Source organism: Schistocerca gregaria, chromosome 3, assembly GCF_023897955.1.
Source record: "Schistocerca gregaria isolate iqSchGreg1 chromosome 3, iqSchGreg1.2, whole genome shotgun sequence".
NCBI classification, from domain to species: Eukaryota; Metazoa; Arthropoda; class Insecta; order Orthoptera; family Acrididae; genus Schistocerca; species Schistocerca gregaria.
Genome location: NC_064922.1, coordinates 472,928,449 through 472,949,197, shown reverse-complemented (window position 1 = coordinate 472,949,197; position 20,749 = coordinate 472,928,449). Strand labels below are relative to the sequence as shown.

The following is a 20,749-nucleotide window of genomic DNA, read 5'->3' as shown; positions in this document are numbered from 1 at the left end:
TTCATCTTTCCCTCACCTTCCCTCTTTCTTGAAGAAGCAACCGTTGGTTGCGAAAGCTAGAATTTTGTGTGTATGTTTGTGTTTGTTTGTGTGTATATTGACCTGCCAGTGCTTCTGTTTGGTAAGTCACATCATCTTTGTATATATATATATACAAAGATGATGTGACTTAGCAAACAGAAGATTCTGTAACTCACCAAACGAAAGCGTTGGTACATTGATAAAGACAATAACAAACACACACACAAATTTCAAGCTTTCGCAACCCACGGTTGCTTCATCAGGAAAGAGGGAAGTATAGGGAAGGACGAAAGGATGTGGGTTTTACAGGAGAAGGTAAGGAGTCATTCCAATCCCAGGAGCGGGAAGACTTACCTTGGGGGGGGGGGGGGGGGGGGGGGGGAAGGGACAGGTACACACACTCTCTCTCACTCTCTCTCTCTCTCTCTCTCTCTCTCTCTCTCTCTCTCTCTCTCTCTCTCTCTCTCTCTCTCACACACACACACACACACACACACACACACATATATATATCCATCCGCACATATACAGAATGTGCGGATGGATATGTATGTGTGTGTTTGCGAGTGGTAAGTCTTTCCGCTCCCGGGATTGGAATGACTCCTTACCCTCTCCCTTAAAACCCACATTCTTTCGTCTTTCCCTCTCCTTCCCTCTTTCCTGATGGAGCAACCATGGGTTGCTAAAGCTTAAAGTTTGTGTGTGTGTGTGTGTGTGTATGTGTGTGTGTGTGTGTGTGTGTGTGTGTGTGTGTGTGTGTGTGTTTGTTTGTTTGTTTGTTTGTTTGTGTTTGTTATTGTCTCTATCAACGTACCAACGCTTTCGTTTGGTAAGTTACAGAATCTTTGTTTTTAGATATATTTTTCGCATGTGGAATGTTTCCCGCATGATATGACTTACCAAACGAAAGCACTGGCAGGTTGATAGACACACAAACAAACAAAGATACTCACAAAATTCAAGCATAAGCAACCAACGGTTGCTTCATCAGGAAAGAGGGAAGGAGAGGGGAAGACGAAAGGATGTGGATTTTAAAGGAGAGGGTAAGGAGTCATTCCAATCCGAGGAGAAGAAAGACTTACCTTAGGGGGGAAAAAGAACAGATAAACACTCTCTCGCATACTGCACTCATATCTACAAGAACACTATATAGACCATGACTGACACTTACAACATGTTGAGGGCATGGCACAGCTGCCATTTGCAGTCAAATATAACTGCACAACATCCAGGCTTGGCTAGCAACTGCATTTATGTTTAAGAATGCATTTCTCACAGTGTTTCCATATTTTTGTCCAGCCCCTGAATGGAGAAACAGACAGGCAGATACACTTCCCAGACACCAACCCAATGACCCACAGTACACACACACACACACACACACACACACACACACACAGAGACTAGCCCTAGTTTTAGTTTCTTATATCTTATATTCATGGTCCTTAATGCAAAACCTATGTTGGCAGCAGTAGACTCATTCTGCATTCAGCTTCAAATGCCAGTTTTGTGATTTTTCTCAATAGTGGTCCTCAGAAAGAATCTTTCCTTTCCTCCAGGGAGTCCCATTTGAGTTCCCAAAGCATCTCCATAATACTTGAATGTTGTTCAAACCTACCAATGACAAGTCGAACAGCCCACCTCTGAATTGCTTTGAAGTCTTCCTTTAATCCAAACTGGTGCAGATTCTCAATAATCAAGATTAGGTCCCAGAAGTGTCCTACATGTGGTCTCCTTTACAGATGGAAACACACTTCCATGAAATTCACCCAATAAAACAGTCGACCATTCATCTTCCCTATCCCAATCCTCACATGCTCGTTCCATTTCACATCGCTTTGCAACATCATGCCCAGAGAATGAAACTATGTGACTGTGAAGGATGATCGTAGTAATACTGTATCCAAACATTCTGGGGTAGTTTTTCCTACTCATCCACATGAACTTTTTCCTTGCAGCACTCCGGACTGTACCCTTGCATGGGATGCACACTCATCCTGTTCAGTAACAAGGTGGTATCCAAAATATACTAATAAAAATGTGAAGTCTTTCTTAGATCCTGTTCTGTATGTTGTCCTCAAAGTACCTAGTTGGGTGTGATTACACGACTCTGCGTTTCTGACACTTTTAAAATGCATGCTAAAAATCTGTCTTTCCTATAATTTATCAAATTTTTGAGCCTTCAAATTGATTTTCATCTGGTGGAAGTTACATGAAGGCAAGAGTGGTGAACGTGGTTGGTGGTGGAACAACAGTCATCTCATTTTAATGTAAAAGACTTGAATAATGTAGGCCGAGTCATTCGTACACCACTTCTGTGGATGTTTTATCCTCCTGTTTACCATCAGATAACTTGGAACAAATCAGAACATTTGTTTATTGACTGACTAGGAAGAGTGAATAGTTTGTCAGGAATCCCATCAGTATAACAAACAAACCAGTTAAACATAATGAATAAAACACACAAACACACACACACAGAATTTCGAGCTTTCGCAACCGGCGGCTGCTTCGTCAGGAAAGAGGGAAGGAAAAGGAAAGATGAAAGGATGTGGGTTTTCAGGGAGAGGGTAAGGAGTCATTCCAATCCCGGGAGCGGAAAGACTTACCTTAGGGGGGTAAAAAGGATAAGTATATACTCGCGCGCAACTGTGTGCGCGAGTATATACTTATCCTATATATATAATGAATCTGCTGATGCGGATGGATGTGTGTGTGTGTGTGTGTGTGTGTGTGTGTGTGTGTGTGTGTGTGTGTGTGTGTGTGTGTGTGTGTGTGTGTGCGCGCGCGCAGCGCGCGAGTGTACACCTGTCCTTTTTTTCCCCTAAGGGAAGTCTTTCCACTCCCGGGATTGGAATGACTCCTTACCCTCTCCCTTAAAACCCACATCCTTTCGTCTTTTCCCTCTCCTTCCTGAAGAAGCAACCATCGGTTGCGAAAGCTAGTAATTCTGTGTGTGTGTTTGTGTGTTTTGTTCATGTGCCTGTCTGCCGGCGCTTTCCCGCTTGGTAAGTCTTGGATGCGAAAGCTAGCAATTCTGTGTGTGTGTTTGTGTGTTTTGTTCATGTGCCTGTCTGCCGGCACTTTCCCGCTTGGTAAGTCTTGGATGCGAAAGCTAGCAATTCTGTGTGTGTGTTTGTGTGTTTTGTTCATGTGCCTGTCTGCCGGCGCTTTCCCGCTTGGTAAGTCTTGGAATCTTTATTTTTAATATATTTTTCCCATGTGGAAGTTTCTTTCTGTTTTATATATATATATATATATATATATATATGAACAAAACACACAAACACACACACAAAATTACGAGCTTTCGCAACTGGCAGTTGCTTCGTCAGGAAGGAAGGAAGGAGAGGGAAAAATGAAAGGGTGTGGGTTTTAAGGGAGAGGGTAAGGAGTCATTCCAATCCCGGGAGCGGAAAGACTTCCCTTAGGGGAAAAAAAGGACAGGTGTACACTCGCACACAAACATACATATCCATACCCACACCCTTTCATTTTTCCCTCTCCTTCCTTCCTTCCTGACGAAGCAACTGCCAGTTGCGAAAGCTCGTAATTTTGTCTGTGTGTTTGTGTGTTTTGTTCATGTGCCTGTCTGCCGGCGCTTTCCCGCTTGGTATATATATATATATATATATATATATATATATATATATATATATATATATATATATATATATATAAGGAAGACGACAGAAAATTTAGAGAAACAGTTTTTGAAGCTGACTGCCGAGTCAACATACATTGCCTGTAAGGATCATGAAGATAAGATACAAGAAATTAGGGATTATACAGAGACACATAGACAATTGTTTTTCTTTCCCTCTATTTGCAAGTGCAGCAGGAAAGGAAATGACTGGTAGTGGTTCAGGGTAGCCTCTGCCAAGTGCCATATGGTGGCTTGCAGAGCATTTGCGTAGGTGTAGATGTAGATGCTACTGCATGGCTGCCACCTTAAATTTATGTTAATTAGCAGTAGCTGTAACTTTTTGTGTTAAGCATTTAGCAAATTTACAGATATTCATGTCATTTCATGCTTGTGAACATGTCTTATTACGAAAACAGTACGTGTGAGTATAATTAAATATAAAATGAACTTTTCTGCTTATTTCCACCCAGACTGCTTAATGGTCATTTCTGATTTCTTTTAATCCACTGGGAAAAAAAAGAAAATGTTCAATGCCAAGTTATCTTATTGCTCATTTGTTAGTACTTGCTGCTTGTTAAAGACTGAATGAAACACCAGTTTAATTCAGACATCTGCATTTTAAAACTTTTCCTCTATTTGAAAATTGGGATAAAGTTAAAAAAATCATTGCATTTTTGTTGTGTTTTTGTTAATGTCAGTTTACATTTGTTATTTTTTCAGCTAAAAGGATTGTCAAAGAAAACAGCAAAATATCACACAGAAGATATTTTGAACAAATTGGATCTTGTGAAGAAAAAGCATTGTTTACCATCACAGTTGTCAGGAGGGATGAAACGAAAGTTGTCACTTGGTGTTGCTCTGTCAGGTGATGCAAAGGTGAGTCCTGAGTATATTAATTTTGCATTGTACCTTAATAGAGATGGAGTTCAAAATAAGATAACATATGGAAACCCTTTCAATTCATTTACGTAAAAGATCTACTCACAAACCAATGGCAGAACATACACACAAGAGGAGGAGGTTATAATTAGGCAAGCTCTTGAAGCCAGTGGCACCTCATTCAGGCAGAGGAGTTGAAGGGGAAGGAAGAAGATGGGTGGTGGAGGCAGACAGGAGAGGTCTAGGAAAAGGGGCAGATTTCGACAAAGTTACCCAGAACTGCGGGTCTGGGTGACTTTTTCAAAATTTGCACCTTTTCCTAGATTAAGGAAAGACAAACCTACGTTTCTAGCATTTGTTGACTTAGAGAAAGCTTTTGACAATGTTGACTGGAATACTCTCTTTCAAATTCTGAAGGTGGTAGGGGTAAAATACAGGGAGCGAAAAGCTATTTACAATTTGTACAGAAACCAGATGGCAGTTATAAGAGTCGAGGGACATGAAAGGGAAGCAGTGGTTGGGAAGGGAGTGAGACAGGGTTGTAGCCTATCCCTGATGTTAGTCAATCTGTGTATTGAGCAAGCAGTGAAGGAAACAAAAGAAAAATTTGGAGTAGGTATTAAAATCCATGGAGAAGAAATAAAAACTTTAAGGTTCTCTGATGACATTGTAATTCTGTCAGAGACAGCAAAGGACTTGAAAGAGCAGTTGAACAGAATGGATAGTGTCTTGAAAGGAGGGTATAAGATGAACATCAACAAAAGCAAAACAAGGATAATGGAATGTAGTCGAATTAAATCGGGTGATGCTGAGAGAATTAAGATTAGGAAATGAGACACTTAAAGTAGTAAAGGAGTTTTGCTATTTGGGGAGCAAGATAACTGATAATGGTCGTACTAGAGAGGATATAAAATGTAGACTGGCAATGGTCAAGGAAACTGTTTCTGAAGAAGAGAAATTTCTTAACAGACATTATAGATTTAAGCGTCAGGAAGTTGTTTCTGAAAGTATTTGTATGGAGTGTAGCCATGTATGGAAGTGAAACATGGACGATAACTAGTTTGGGCAAGATGAGAATAGAAGTTTTCGAAATGTGGTGCTACAGAAGAATGCTGAAGATTAGTTGGGTAGATCATATAACTAATGAGGAGGTATTGAATAGGATTGGGAAGAAGAGAAGTTCGTGGCACAACTTGACTAGAAGAAGGGATCGATTGGTAGGACATGTTCTGAGGCATCAAGGGATCACCAGTTGAGTATTGGAGGGCAGCGTGGAGGGTAAAAATCGTAGAGGGAGATCAAGAGATGACTACACTAAGCAGATTCAGAAGGATGTAGGTTGCAGTGGGTACTGGGAGATGAAGCAGCTTGCACAGGATAGAGTAGCATGGAGAGCTGCATCAAACTAGTCTCAGGACTGAAGACCACAACAACAACAACAACAACAACAACAACAACAACTACTCCAGTCCTTTCCTTTCAGTGCTCTTTCTTGCCCAGTCAAGCCTACAGCCTGAAGAATGAGCCACTGACTCTGAAAACCTGCCTAATTATAATGTCATCAACGTAGCCCAGGTTTAACCAACACTTTTTTGCCTTTTTTCACACCTGATCTCCAGTTGCTTCCTAGTTCACCTTTATCTCTCCCCATATATTTTTATTTTCATTTCAGCCTCATGTTCCACCTTCTAATACCATGTCACCCTCACAACACCCCCACAACAACCCCATTAAGTTTTATTTACATTCCCTCCGCAAACATGCCTTCGCCCTAGCCAGATTACGCTCTTATATTTTATTTTATCAGGTTTGTCTGACATTTGGTATTACCCCCAAAAGCCTCACACTTAAAGTTCCCATCTCTGGCTGCAACCCTTCTTTCCATCAGTCCCTATACCAGTTCCCACCTAATCCTTCACCTACACATCAACTCAGCCAATGAACACCCCGTCAACTCCTATCCTTAATAAAAGTCCTCAATCTTTCCTCTCCCACATCCACACCGGCTGTTCAGAGCATCCTCCTACAGGCCAACTGCAAATTAGAACAGCATGCCACCCTCCAACTCAAAAAACTATCCAATCTCCTGGTTTCCCACCTCCGGAAAGGCAACTCACCACCCTTCACAACCTTTCCAGCAATCCTCAACCTCCTCTCATTGCACACAAACCCAGTCTCTCCCATCTACTCAATCTCCCACTTCCAGCTCCACTCCCTCCAAAACCTCAAAATTCCAATCAACACAATCTGGAACCACAAAACCCTAATTCAGTAGTTAACCTTTCCTCCAAATGTCTCTCCCAATCCGAAACCTCTGTCCTATCCAAAGGCCTGACCTTCAGCCCCACTCCCAGATTCAACCAAACAGCCCTCATCAAAGATTTACTGTCCTACACTCGTACTCTCTGCTGGAAATATCACTTTGCCACGAAGAGAAATGATCCTAATCCTACTCCTAATGATCAACTCCCCAAGACACTATCCAAATTGAACCCTGCCAAGGAACAGTTCCGTCCTCCATCACAGCGGGACCCACCTCCTCTTCCTCAAAATCACCCTCTCCAAACCTTCCAGGAATTTCTGACTTCCAGCCTTGCCTCTCAATCCTTCTTTAAAAAAAAAAAACAAAAAAAAAAAAAAAAAAAACCTTAATCCAACATCACCACTGCTGAAGCCCAAGCTATCCGTGATCTGAAGGCTGACAGATCCATCGTCATTCTTCCGGCGGACAAGGGTTCCACGACCGTGGTACTTGATCGTCGGGAGTATGTGGCTGAGGGAGTGCGTCAGCTTTCAGACAACACCACATACAAAGATTGCCAAGGTAATCCCATTCCTGATGTCCAGGCGGAGCTTCAAGGAATCCTCAGAACCTTAGGCCCCCTACAAAACCTTTCACCTGACTCCATCAACCTCCTGACCGCACCGACACCCCATACCCCTACCTTCTACTTTTTTCCTAAAATTCACAAACCCAATCATCCCGGCTGCCCCATTGTAGCTGGTTACCAAGCCCCCACAGAACATATCTCTGCCTACATAGATCAACACCTTCAACCCATTACATGCAGTCTCCCATCTTTCATCAAGGACACCAACCACTTTCTCGAACGCCTGGAATCCTTACCCAATCTGTTACCCCCGGAAACCATCCTTGTTACCATTGATGCCACTTCCTTATACACAAATATCCCACACGTCCAGGGCCTCGCTGTGATGGAGCACTTCCTTTCACGTCGATCACCTGCCACTCTACCTAAAACCTCTTTCCTCGTCACCTTAGCCAGCTTCATCCTGACCCACAACTTCTTCACTTTTGAAGGCCAGACATACCAACAATTAAAGGGAACAGCCATGGGTACCAGGATGGCCCTCTCGTACGCCATCCTATTCATGGGTCACTTAGAGGAAGCCTTCTTGGTTACCCAGGCCTGCCAACCCAAAGTTTGGTACAGATGTATTGATGACATCTTCATGATCTGGACTCACAGTGAAGAACAACTCCAGTATTTCCTCTCCAACCTCAACTCCTTTGGTTCCATCAGATTCACCTGATCCTACTCCAAAACCAATGCCACTTTCCTTGACGTCGACCTCCATTTGTCCAATGGCCAGCTTCATACGTCCGTCCACATCAAACCCACCAACAAGCAACAGTACCTCCATTATGACAGCTGCCACCCATTCCACATCAAACGGTCCCTTCCTTACAGCCTAGGTCTTCGTGGCAAACGAATCTGCTCCAGTCCGGAATCCCTGAACCATTACTCCGACAGCCTGAAAACAGCTTTCGCATCCCGCAACTACCCTCTAGACCTGGTACAGAAGCAAATAACCAGAGCCACTTCCTCATCCCCTCAAACCCAGAACCTCCCACAGAAGAACCACAGAAGTGCCCCACTTGTGAAAAGATACTTTCCGGGACTGGATCAGACTCTGAATGTGGCTCTCCAGCAGGGATACGACTTCCTCAAATCCTGCCCTGAAATGAGATCCATCCTTCATGAAATCCTCCCCACTCCACCAAGAATGTCTTTCCGCCGTCCACCTAACCTTTGTAACCTCTTGGTTCATCCCTATGAAATCACCAAACCACCTTCCCTACCCTCTGGCTCCTACCCTTGTAACTGCCCCGGTGTAAAACCTGTCCCATGCACCCTCCCACCACCACCTACTCCAGTCCTGTAACCCAGAAGGTGTACACGATCAAAGGCAGAGCCATGTGTGAAAGCACCCATGTGATTTACCAACTGACCTGCCTACACTGTGAAGCTTTCTCTGTGGGAATGACTAGCAACAAACTGTCCATTCGCATGAATGGACACAGGCAGACAGTGTTTGTTGGTAATGAGGATCATCCTGTGGCTAAACATGCTTTGGTGCACGGCCAGCACGCGCGCGCGAGTGTACACCTGTCCTTTTTTTCCCCCTAAGGTAAGTCTTTCCACTCCCGGGATTAGAATGACTCCTTACCCTCTCCCTTGAAACCCACATCCTTTCGTCTTTCCCCCTCTTTCCCTCTTTCCTGAAGAAGCAACTGTTGGTTGCGAAAGCTAGAATTTTGTGTGTATGTTTGTGTGTCTATCGACCTGCCAGCGCTTTTGTTTGGTAAGTCCCATCATCTTTATTTTTAGTTATACTCTTTAGTGTAGTTGAACAAAAATGTTTTTTCCTTATTTTCTTTTTTTCCTCTTCTCACCGACACCTACAGACGGTATCCTTATAATGTCTCTCACCTTGTGTTAGTCATCGTATTAGGGAATGGGTGAAGGGCAGTAAAGAAAATGGTCAAATATAATGCAGGAGGCAGTAGTAACCAGTAGTGCCTTTTGCAGCAGCTACAGTACTTGGCTTGTTTATTGCAGTTATTTAGTTTGTTACAGGCTCCTGTGTGAAATGCATTCGAGCTTGCCAGCTGTTTGTGTAACTGAGGATACCACATGTGGCCCTAAATGGTTAACTTATGGTTTCGTGACAAGTCATTTAAATATTATTTTGCTATGATAGTCATTGAAGGCTTCAGTCATTGCTTTTTCGGCAGTTAAATCGGTTTCATCGAGCATTTTCCAATATAGAACACTACGAGGGGCATTTGAAAAGTCCGTGCAAAGTCTGAGAGATGGCTTCACTGGCGCGTATAGAGGTTGTATTTACTTAGTAGAATCTTTGGAAAGAATGCACACCAAGTTTCAGTCATATTGGTGAATTTGTGTGAATCAAGGAAGCCAAGTGATTGTCAAAAAATGGACGAAAAAGAATTTCATGTGGTGATTAAACATTACTTTATGAAAGGCAAAACATGCCATTAGACTAAAGAGAAGCTTGATAAACATTATAGTGACTCTGCACCTTGATTAGAACAATTTATAAATAGTTTCAAAATTTTCGGAGGGGCCATATGAGCACACGTGATGCTGATAATTCTGGACACCCTGTGGAGGTTACAACTCCAGAAAAAAATGATAAAATCCATGATATGGTGATGGATGACAGAGGAGTTAACTTGCATGAGTTTGCTAGTGCTGTGGGCATCTCGAACGAATGGGTACGTAATATGTTGCATAAACATTTGGACATGAGAAAGCTATCCGCAAGATGGGTTCCACGATTGCTAACGGTTGAGCAAAAACTGAATCATGTGCAGTGTTGCAAGGATGGTTTGCAGCTATTTAGGAAGAATCCACAGGACTTTAAGCATCATTTTGTAACTGTGGATGAAACACGGATACATTACTGTACTCATGAGACCAAACAACAATCTAAACAATGGATTACCAAGGGAGAATCTGCACCAGAAAAGGTGAAGACCATTCCTTTGGCTGGAAAGGTTATGGTGACTGTCTTCTGGGATTCACAAAGGATAATCCTCATCGACTATCTGGAAAATGGTAAAAATATTACAGGTGCATATTAATCATCGATATTGGACTGTTTGAAAACCGAGCTGCAAGAAAATTGCTGATGATTGGACAAAAAAACAAAAACAAAACAAAAAATTTCCTTTTCCGTCACGACAGTGCACCAGCACACACCTCAGCAGTTGTGGTCCCAAAATTAATGGAAATAGGATTCCAACTCATTTCACATCCCCCCCTATTGTCCAGACTTGACTCCCTCGGAATACTATCTCTTCCCCAATTTGAAGAAATGGCTGGCAGGACAAAGGTTTTATTCAAACGAGGTGGTGATTGCTGCAACTAAAAGCTATTTTGCAGACTTGGACAATTTCTATTATTCGGAAGGGATCAACAAATTGGAACAGTGTTGGATGAAGTGTATAAGTCTAAAAGGAGACTGTCAAAAAATCAAAAAGGTTTACCCGAAACTGGTAAGTAGTTTTTATTTTTGTACGGGCTTTTCAAGTGCCCCTCGTATACTGTGTTTTACACCTATAGTGAATTAGCTCCTTGAAATTATTCTACAATATTTAGATGTACATTCACTTTCAAAAGCTAACAAATACTGTTAAAAGGGACAGGGTTGGACACTTTAGAATCTTTCATGTGGTGCACAAAGAAATTTTATAATGAGCATCACTAGGATCAGACAAGAAGCCTGCCAGTGGTGAAAACTTGAGAGTCAAATTCAGATGGGGACCTTTTTTATACTTCGTAAACCCTTTGACTTATGACTGTGGGAAGTCCTGGTACATGAGTTCTTTCTCAATCTAGAATGTGCTCATGCTGACTCTCTCTCTCTCTCTCTCTCTCTCTCTCTCTCTCTCTACATGTATGACTACACAATCTCTTTCCGTTAACTATGTGCCCAAAATTCTTGAGCAACAAAGTCACTTTTTTGGTCGCGAGTTTATTTTCATATCAAAAACAAACCTGTATTTACACTGAAGCATCAAATAAACTGGTATCGGCATGCATATTCAGATACAGAGATAAGTAAACAGGCAGAATACGGCGCTGCAGTCGACAATGCCTATATAAGACAGCAAGTGTGTGGCACAGTTGTTAGATCAGTTACTGCTGCTGCAGTGGCCGGATATCAAGATTTAAGTGAGTTTGAATGTGATGTAATAGTCAGTGCATGAGCGACGGGACATAGCATCTCTGAGGTAGTGATGAAGTGGGAATTTTCCCTTATGACCTTCTCGCGACTGTGCTGTGAATTTCAGGAATCTCTGGCATTGCTACGGGCGGAAAGAGATTCTGCAAGAGCAGGACCAATGACGACTGAAGAGAATCTTCAAAGTGACCGAAGTGTAGCCCTTCTGCAAATAGCTGCATATTTCAGTGCTGGGCCATCGAGTTTCAGCATGCGAACCGTTCAACAAAACATTGATGTGGGCTTTTGGAGCTGAAGTTCTGCTTATGTGTTCTTGATAACTGCATGACACAAAGCTATATGCCTCGCCTGGGCCCATCGATACCAGCATTGAATTGTTGATGACATGTTGCCTGGTTGGATGAGTCTTGTTTCAGATTGTATGGAGTGGATGGATGTGTACGGGTATGGAGAATCCATGGACCTTGCATGTCGGCTGGGGATTGTTCAAGCTAGTGGAGGTTATGTAATGATGTGGGGTGTGTGCAGTTGGAATGATGTGGGGCCACTGATAAGTCTAGATTTGACCCTGACAGGTAACACGTACATAAGCATCCTGTCTGATCAATTGCATCCATTCATGTCTATTGTGCATTCCGGCAGACATAATCAATTCCAGCAGGACAATGCCACACCCCACACATCCAGAATTGCTACAGAATGGTTCCAGGAACACTCTTCTGAGATTAAACATTTGTGCTGACCACTAAACTCTCCAGACACAAACATTATTGCGCATATCTGGGATTCCTTGCAGTTCAGAAGAAATCTCCACCCTTCGTACTATTCCGGATTTATGGGCAGCCCTGCAGGATTCACTGTGTCAATGCCCTGCAGCTCTACTGCAGACATTAGTCGAATCTGTGCCACATCATGTTGTGGCACTTCTGCGTGCTCGCAGGGTCCCTGCACGATATTAGGCAGCTGTACCAGTATTATTGGCACTTCAGTGTAAAAGGATATAAGCATTTCTATGTCAAACATTATCATGGAAAGATATTTCTTTTATTTTTGCGGATTGTAGCACTATAATTTCGGCATGTTAATTATTCTGCGAAGATTATAACTTATTGTAGATCCAAATTCTATAACTTGTTTTAGGAAACCAGTCAACTTATAATTGTAACCTTCAAAATTACTGTTTTAAACAGTGAGTGTATTTGTATTTTGATTGTTGTAAGGTATACAAGTACAGGTAGCAGCAAACCTAGTATGGCGAGTATTGTATCGGGTTTTGTAGGGTCAGCATTATGTCATCTGTGTGGTGTGAATAAACAAGTAACTACTTGCATTTTTGTTTTGACCACATCATTTAGTCAATTTGCTTAACTTGATGAGTCTGTCATAACATATGGAGAGCCCAAGTTTCCTTGCAGTTGAAAACGATTTCAGCAAAGAGATACACAACTCAGATTATGAACTTTCATAAACAGCAAGTTAGGCATCTAGTTTTGGTAGCCATGAAAGATGGTTAAGCTATAATTTGATTGGAGTCGCTGTTATAAGATAGATATGTTATAGCAGCCACCATGGCATGCGAGTATAGAAAGATATATGTTCTATTGGCAGCTTGGAGCAACTTGCGTAATGGCTGCCCCTCATGAGCAAGTAAGGTTAATTGTATTTGGGTTGGCAATTGCAGTTGCCAAATGTGTAACAGCAGAGCATCAAAAGTGATACTGGGATCAATCATTCTGTACAAAAGTCTCCAGAATTCTGATGGTGTCTTGTCACCACACCTCTCGTGGTACAGAGTTAGTGTTAGTCCTTGATCTACAAGCTGTGTGAAATGCAAAATCAGTGCCATCTTGTGAGTGTTGCAGGGCTTGTCCATAATACACCCCCCCCTCCTCCCCCCTAAAAAAAAAAACAACATATGTAGTACATGAAATGATTACATAATGTCATTGTATAGATAAAAAAAATCTATACTCACCAAGTGGTGGCAGAACACACACATAATAGAAGGTTATAACCAGGCAAACTTTCGGAGCCTGTGACTCCGTTTTCAGGCAGAAGTACTGAAGGGAAATAAGAGGGGTGAAGGAAAAGGACTGGAATGATTTAGGAAAATGGGTAGATTTTTGGAAAAATCATCCAGAAGTGTGCGTCAGGGGAGACTTACTGGCCGGGATGAGAAGGAAATACAATATTGGGGCTTGTTCAGGATGGGGAAGAGGCTCCTCTGGCAGCTATCAAACAAGTGGGGTGCAGCCAGCTGCAGATTGTTGCACGTGTCGGCACCAATGATGCCTGTCATCGGGGTTCTGAGGAAATGCTTGGGTCCTTTCGACAGCTGGCTAAATTGGTGAAAGTGGCCTCCATGTCTCGAGGAGTGGAAGCCAAGCTGACGATCTGCATCATCATACCCAGGGTGGACTGGGGTCCTCTTGTTTGGAGTCGAATGGAGAATCTAAACCAGAGACGATGTTTACTCTGTGACGAAAATGGTTGTAGATTCCTTGACCTACACTATGGGATGGAAGCTTGTAGGATGCCCCTCGAAAGATGAGGTATGCACTACACACAAGAAGCTGCTACATGGGTAGCACACTACTTGTGTTGTGCACGTGGTTTATTTTTAGATTAGGTTCCTCCCCTTGTAAAATAAACTGTTGGTCTGAAATATTACCAGTTCATGACCCAGATGTGGGTGTGTCACCTGTAAAAATTGTTAGTTCAGCTAAACAGGTCATTCCAAAGGATTTAAATATGCTAACTCTCATGTTAGTAAACTGTTGAAGTGTCTGTAGTAAGATCCCTAAGTTACCCTCTGAAATAAAACAGTAGCAATGGCAATATTATATTAGGTACCGAAAGCTGGTTGAAACTAGACATTAATAACAGTGAAATTTTGAACTTGGATTGGACAATGTTTAGGAACGATAGGACTGATGCTATGGGAGGTGGTGTGTTCATTGCAGTTAAAAGCTGTTTAAACGCAGTTGAGATCGATACTGGGTCGGACTGTAAAGTAGTCTGGATAAAGCTGTCAATCAGACAAGGAGTGACCATTGTATTCGGATGTTTTTATAGACCACCAGCATCTGCAACAAATGTCGCAGAATGTTTCTGGGAAAGTCTTGAGTACATAGGAAATAAATATCCAAATTATCCATTAGTTATAGATGGAGACTTTAATCTGGCAGCCATTGACTGGGAAAATTACATGTTTATCACAGGAGGCAGAAGCAAAGACTCATGTGAAGTTATTCTAGGAGTGCTCTCAACTTCCAGCCTTGATCAATTGGCTGGAAAACCAACTTGAGAAGGGAACATATAAGATATCTTGGCTACAAGCAGGCTTGATGTTTTTGAGGAAGTTAATCTAGAAGAAGGTACTTGCGACCATAATGTCGTTGTGGCTTCTATGTCAGTGGAAGTTGCAAAAAGAAAACCAAAGAAACAGCATAGAGTTTTCTTGTTTGTGAAAGCAAATAAGTGTCATTAATGAATATCTTCATAGACAGCTCCAAACATTCACCATGGGACACACAGATTTTGAGCATCTTTGGTTGGAATTTAAAGGTATTGTCCACAACATGCAAGAGAAGTATGTTCCTAGCAAAAATATAGGGGATGGAAAGGATCCACCTTGGTACAACAAACATTTTAGGAAGTTGCTGAGAAAGCAGAGAATTTTGCAGTCATTTCAAATGTAATCACTGCCCCACTGACAAACAGAAATTATGCTAAATTAAAGCAGCTGCCAAAAGGTCAATGAGAGATTCTTTTAACGTATTTGAAAGCAATATTTTATCTGCAGATTCTAGAAATAACCGCAAAAAAATTTGGTCATACGTATAACATATGAAGGCTACAAATAATTCAATACCTTCTCATGCTAACAGTACGGGTAATGTAACAGATGATGATAAACAGAAGGCCAAAATTCTAAACGTAGCTTTCATAAACTCATTTACAGTAGAGGACTGCAGCACCATTCCCACTCCCAATTATCGAACAAACGCAGGGATGGCTGACATAAGGTTTAGTGTATCTGGGATCGTAAAACAGTTAAAGTCATTCGACACCAGGAAGGTATCCCCATAAGATTATATGTTGACTGTGCTACAAATATAGCACCATTATTATCCATCATCTATCAGAGATCATTAGAACAGTAGAAAGTTCCATGGGACTGAAAGAAGGCCCAGGTCATAGCAATCTATGAAAAGGGTAGAAATTTGGATGCACATAATTACTGGCCAATTTCACTGACACCGATTTGTTGTAGAATCGTGAAACACATTTTGTATTCAGACGTTGACTTTTCTAGACTCTGAGAAGATCATTTGCAGAAATCAGCACGGTTACAGGAAACAGCGGTCATGAGAGACACAGCTGGCCCTCTTTGTGCATGATATACAACATGCTCTAGATACCGGCTCCCAGGTTGATGCCATATTTCTGACTTTCGAAAGGCATTCGACTCAGTTCCACACTGTCACTTGCTCCAAAAAGTGCGTGCTTATGGTCTATCCAATGACGTGTTGTTTTTGTTGTTTTTGTTGTTGTTGTGGTCTTCAGTCCAGAGACTGGTTTGATGCAGCTCTCCATGATACTCTATCCTGTGCAAGCTTCTTCATCTCCCAGTACCTACTGCAGCCTACATCCTAATGAATCTGGTTAGTGTATTCATGTCTTGGTCTCCCTCTACGATTTTTACCCTCCACACTGCCCTCCAATACTAAATTGGTGATTCCTTGATTCCTCAGCACATGTCCTACCAACTAATCCCTTCTTCTAGTCAAGGTGTGTTGCAAATTTCTCTTCTTCCTAATTCTATTCAGTACCTCCTCATTAGTTATGTGATCTACCCACCTAATCTTCAGCGTTCTTCTGTTGTACCACCTTTTGAAAGCTTATATTCTTTTCTTGTCTAAACTATTTATCGTCCACGTTTCCCTTCCACACATGGCCACACTCCAAACAAATACTTTCAGAAACGACTTCCTGACACTTAAATCTATACTGAATGTTAACAAATTTCTCTTCTTCAAAAAAGCTTTCCTTGCCATAGCCAGTCTACATTTTATATCCTCTCTATTTCAACCATCATCAGTTATTTTGCACCCCAAATAGCAAAACTCATTTACTACATTAAGCGTCTCATTTCCTAATCTAATTCCTGCAGCATCACCTGATTCAATTCGACTACAGTCCAGTATCCTTGTTTTGCTTTTGTTGATGTTGATCTTATATCCTCCTTTCAAGACACTGTCTATTCAGTTCAGCTGCTCTTCCAGGTCCTTTGCTGTGTCTGACATAGTATTACAATGTCATGGGCAAACCTTAAAGTTTTTCTTTCTTCTCCATGGATTTTAATTCCTACTCCAATTTTTTCTTTTGTTTCCTTTAGTGCTTGCTCAATATACAGATTGAATAACATCAAGGATAGGTTACAACCCTGTCTCACTCCCTTCCCAACCACACTGCCTCCCTTTCATGCCCCTCGACTCTTATAATAGTCTTTTGCTCCCTGTATTTTACCCCTGCCACCTTCAGAATTTGAAAGAGAGTATTCCAGTCAACATTGTCAAAAGCTTTCTCTAAGTCTACAAATGCTAGAAATGTAGGTTTGCCTTTCCTTAATCTACCTTCTAAGATAATTCGTAGGGTGAGTATTGCCTCACGTATTCCAACATTACTGCGGAATCCAAACTGATCTTCCCCGAGGTTGGCTTCTACCCGTTTCTCAATTCATCTGTAAAGAATTCATGTTAGTATTTTGCAGCCATGGCATATTAAACTGATAGTTCGGTAATTTTCACACTTGTCAAAACTGGCTTTTTTTGGGATTGGTATTATTACATACAGTCTGAGGGTATTTCACATGTCTCAAACATCGTGCTCACCAGATGGTAGAGTTTTGTCAGGGCTGGCTCTCCCAAGGCTATTAGTAGTTATAATGGAATATTGTCTTCTCCCGGGACCTTGTTTCGACTCAGGTCTTAAAGTGCTCTGTCAAACTCTTTCCGCAGTGTCGTATCTCCCATTTCATCTTCATCTACATCCTCTTCCATTTCCATAATATTGTCCTCAAGTACATCACCCTTGTACAGACACTCTATACAGGGTGTTACAAAAAGAAACAGCCAAACTTTTAGGAAACATTCCTCACACACAAATACAGAAAAGATGTTATGTGGACATGTGTCCGGAAATGCTTAATGTCCATGCTAGAGCTCATTTTAGTTTCATCGGTATGTACTGTACTTCCTCGATTCACCGCCAGTTGGCCCAATTGCAGGAAGGTAATGTTGACTTCATTGCTTGTGTTGACATGCGGCTCATTGCTCTACAGTACTGGCATCTAGCACATCAGTACAGAGCATCAACCGGTTAGTGTTCATCACGAACATGGTTTTGCAGTCAGTGCAATGTTTACAAATGTGGAGTTGGCAGATGCCCATTTGATGTATGGATTAGCACAGGGCAATAGCCATGGCGTGGTACATTTGTATCGAGACAGATTTCCAGAACGAAGGTATCCTGACAGGAAGACGTTCGAAGCAATTGATCGGCGTCTTAGGGAGCACGGAACATTCCAGCCTATGACTCGCGACTGGGGAAGACCTAGAACGACGAGGACACCTGCAATGGACAAGGCAATTCTTTGTGCAGTTGATGATAACCCTAATGTCAGTGTCAGAGAAGTTGCCGCTGTACAAGGTAACGTTGACCACGTCATCACTGTATGGAGAGTGCTACGGGAGAACCAGTTGTTTCCGTACCATGTACAGTGTGTGCAGGCACTAACAGCAGCTGATTGGCTTTCACGGGTACACTTCTGCAGATGGTTCACCCAACAATGTGTCAATCCTCATTTCAGTGCAAATGTTCTCTTTACGGATGAGGCTTCATTCCAACTTGATCAAATTGTAAATTTTCACAATCAACATGTGTGGGCTGACGAGAATCTGCACGGAATTGTGCAATCACGTCAACAACACAGATATTTGTGAACATTTGTGCAGGCATTGTTGGTGATGTCTTGATAGGGCCCCATGTTCTTCCACCTACGCTCAGTGGAGCATGTTATCATGATTTCATACGGGATACTCTACCTGTGCTGCTAGAACATGTGCCTTTACAAGTACGCCACAACATGTGGTTCATGCACGATGGAGCTCCTGCACATTTCAGTCAAAGTGCTCGTATGCTTCTGAACAACAGATTCAGTGACCGATGGATTGGTAGAGGCGAACCAATTCCATGGCCTCTCCTGACCTCAACCCTCTTGACTTTCATTTATGGGGGCATTTGAAAGCTCTTGTCTAAGCAACCCCGGTACCAAATGTAGAGACTCTTCGTGCTCGTATTGTGGACGGCTGTGATACAATACGCCATTCTCCAGGCTGCATCAGCGAATCAGGGATTCAATGCTGCGACGGAGGGTGAATGCATGTATCCTCGCTAACGGAGGACATTTTGAACATATCCTGTAACAAAGTGTTTGAAGTCGCGCTGGTGCGTTCTGTTGCTGTGTGTTTACATTCTATGATTAATGTGATTTGAAGAGAAGTAATAAAATGAGCTCTAACATGTAAAGTAAGCGTTTCTGGTCACATGTCCACATGTCCATATTTTCTTTCTTTGTGTGTGAGGAATGTTTCCTGAAAGTTTGACCGTACCTTTTTGTAACACCTTGTATCCTTCTTCCACCTTTCTGCTTTCTCTTCTTTGCTTAGAACTGGGTTTCCATCTGAGCTCTTGATATTCATACAAGTGGTTCTCTTTTCTCCAAAAGTCTCTTTAATTTTCCTGTAGGCAGTATCTATCTTATCCCTAGTGAGATATGCCTCTACATCCTTAAGTTTCTCTCCTCTATCCATCCCTTCTTAGCCATTTTGCACTTCCTGTCATTTCATTTTTGAGACATTTCTTTTCCTTTTTTGCCTGCTTAATTTACTGCATTTTTCTCCTTTCATCAATTAAATTCAATATTTCCTCTGTTACCCAAGGATTTCTATTAGCCCTCGTCTTTTTACCTACTTGATCCTCTGCTGCCTTCACTACTTCATCCCTCAAAGCTACCCATTCTTCTTCTACTGTATTTCTTTCCCCCATTCCTGTCAATTGTTCCCTTATGCTCTCCCTGAAACTCTGTACAACCACTGGTTCTTTCAGTTTATCCAGGTCCCATCTCCTTAAATTCCCACCTTTTTGCAGTTTCTTCAGTTTTAACCTACAGGTCATAACCAATAGATTGTGGTCAGAGTCCACATCTGCCCCTGGAAATGTCTCACAATTTAAAACCTGATTCCTAAATCTCTGTCTTACCATTATATAATCTGTCTGATACCTTTTAGTATCTCCAGGCCTCTTCCATGTATACAACCTTCTTTTATCATTCTTGAACCAAGTGTTAGCTATGATTAAGTTATACTCAGTGCAAAGTTCTACCAGGCGGCTTCCTCTTTCATTTCTTATTCCCATTCCGTATTCACCTACTATGTTTCCTTCTCTTCCTTTTCCTACTGATGAATTCCAGCCACCCATGACTTTTAAATTTTCGTCTCCCTTCACTATCTGAATAATTTCTTTTATCTCATCATACATTTCCTCAATTTCTTCCTCGTCTGAGTAGTACAAATTTATATGCTGACTAGCTACAGTGGTAGGCGTGGGCTGTGTGTCTATCTTGACCACAATAATGCGTTCACTATGCTGTTTGTAGTAGCTTACCCGCTGTCATGTTTTTTTATTCATTATTATATGTACTCCTGCATTACCCCTATTTTATTTTGTATTTATAACCCGGTATTCACCTTACCAGAAGTCTTGTTCCTCCTGCCACCAAACTTCACTAATTCCCATTATGTCCAAGTTTAACCTATCCATTTCTCTTTTTAAATTTTCTAACCTACCTGCCCCATTAAGGGATCTGACATTCCACGCTCCGATGAGTAGAACGTCAGTTTTCTTTCTCCAGATAACGATGTCCTCTTGAGTAGCCCCCACCCGGAGATCCGAATGAGGGACTATTTTACCTCCAGAATATTTTACCCAAAAGGACGCCATCATCATTTAACTGTACAGTAAAGCTGCATGCCCTCGGGAAAAATTACGGCTCTAGTTTCCCCTTGCTTTCAGCCATTCACAGTACCAGCACAGAGAGGCCATTTTGGTTAGTGTTAAAAG

General features: G+C 41.9%; 1 protein-coding gene across 1 annotated transcript in view; it reads left to right on the top strand.

Moving 5' to 3' along the window:
- LOC126354493 (phospholipid-transporting ATPase ABCA1-like) overlaps positions 1-20,749 on the top strand; it is a 419,374-nt gene that overhangs the window by 170,291 nt on the left and 228,334 nt on the right. Inside the window, exon 11 of the mRNA XM_050004220.1 lies at positions 4,388-4,543. Coding sequence (XP_049860177.1) covers positions 4,388-4,543 — 156 coding nt within the window. The remainder of the gene's footprint in view (positions 1-4,387; positions 4,544-20,749) is intronic.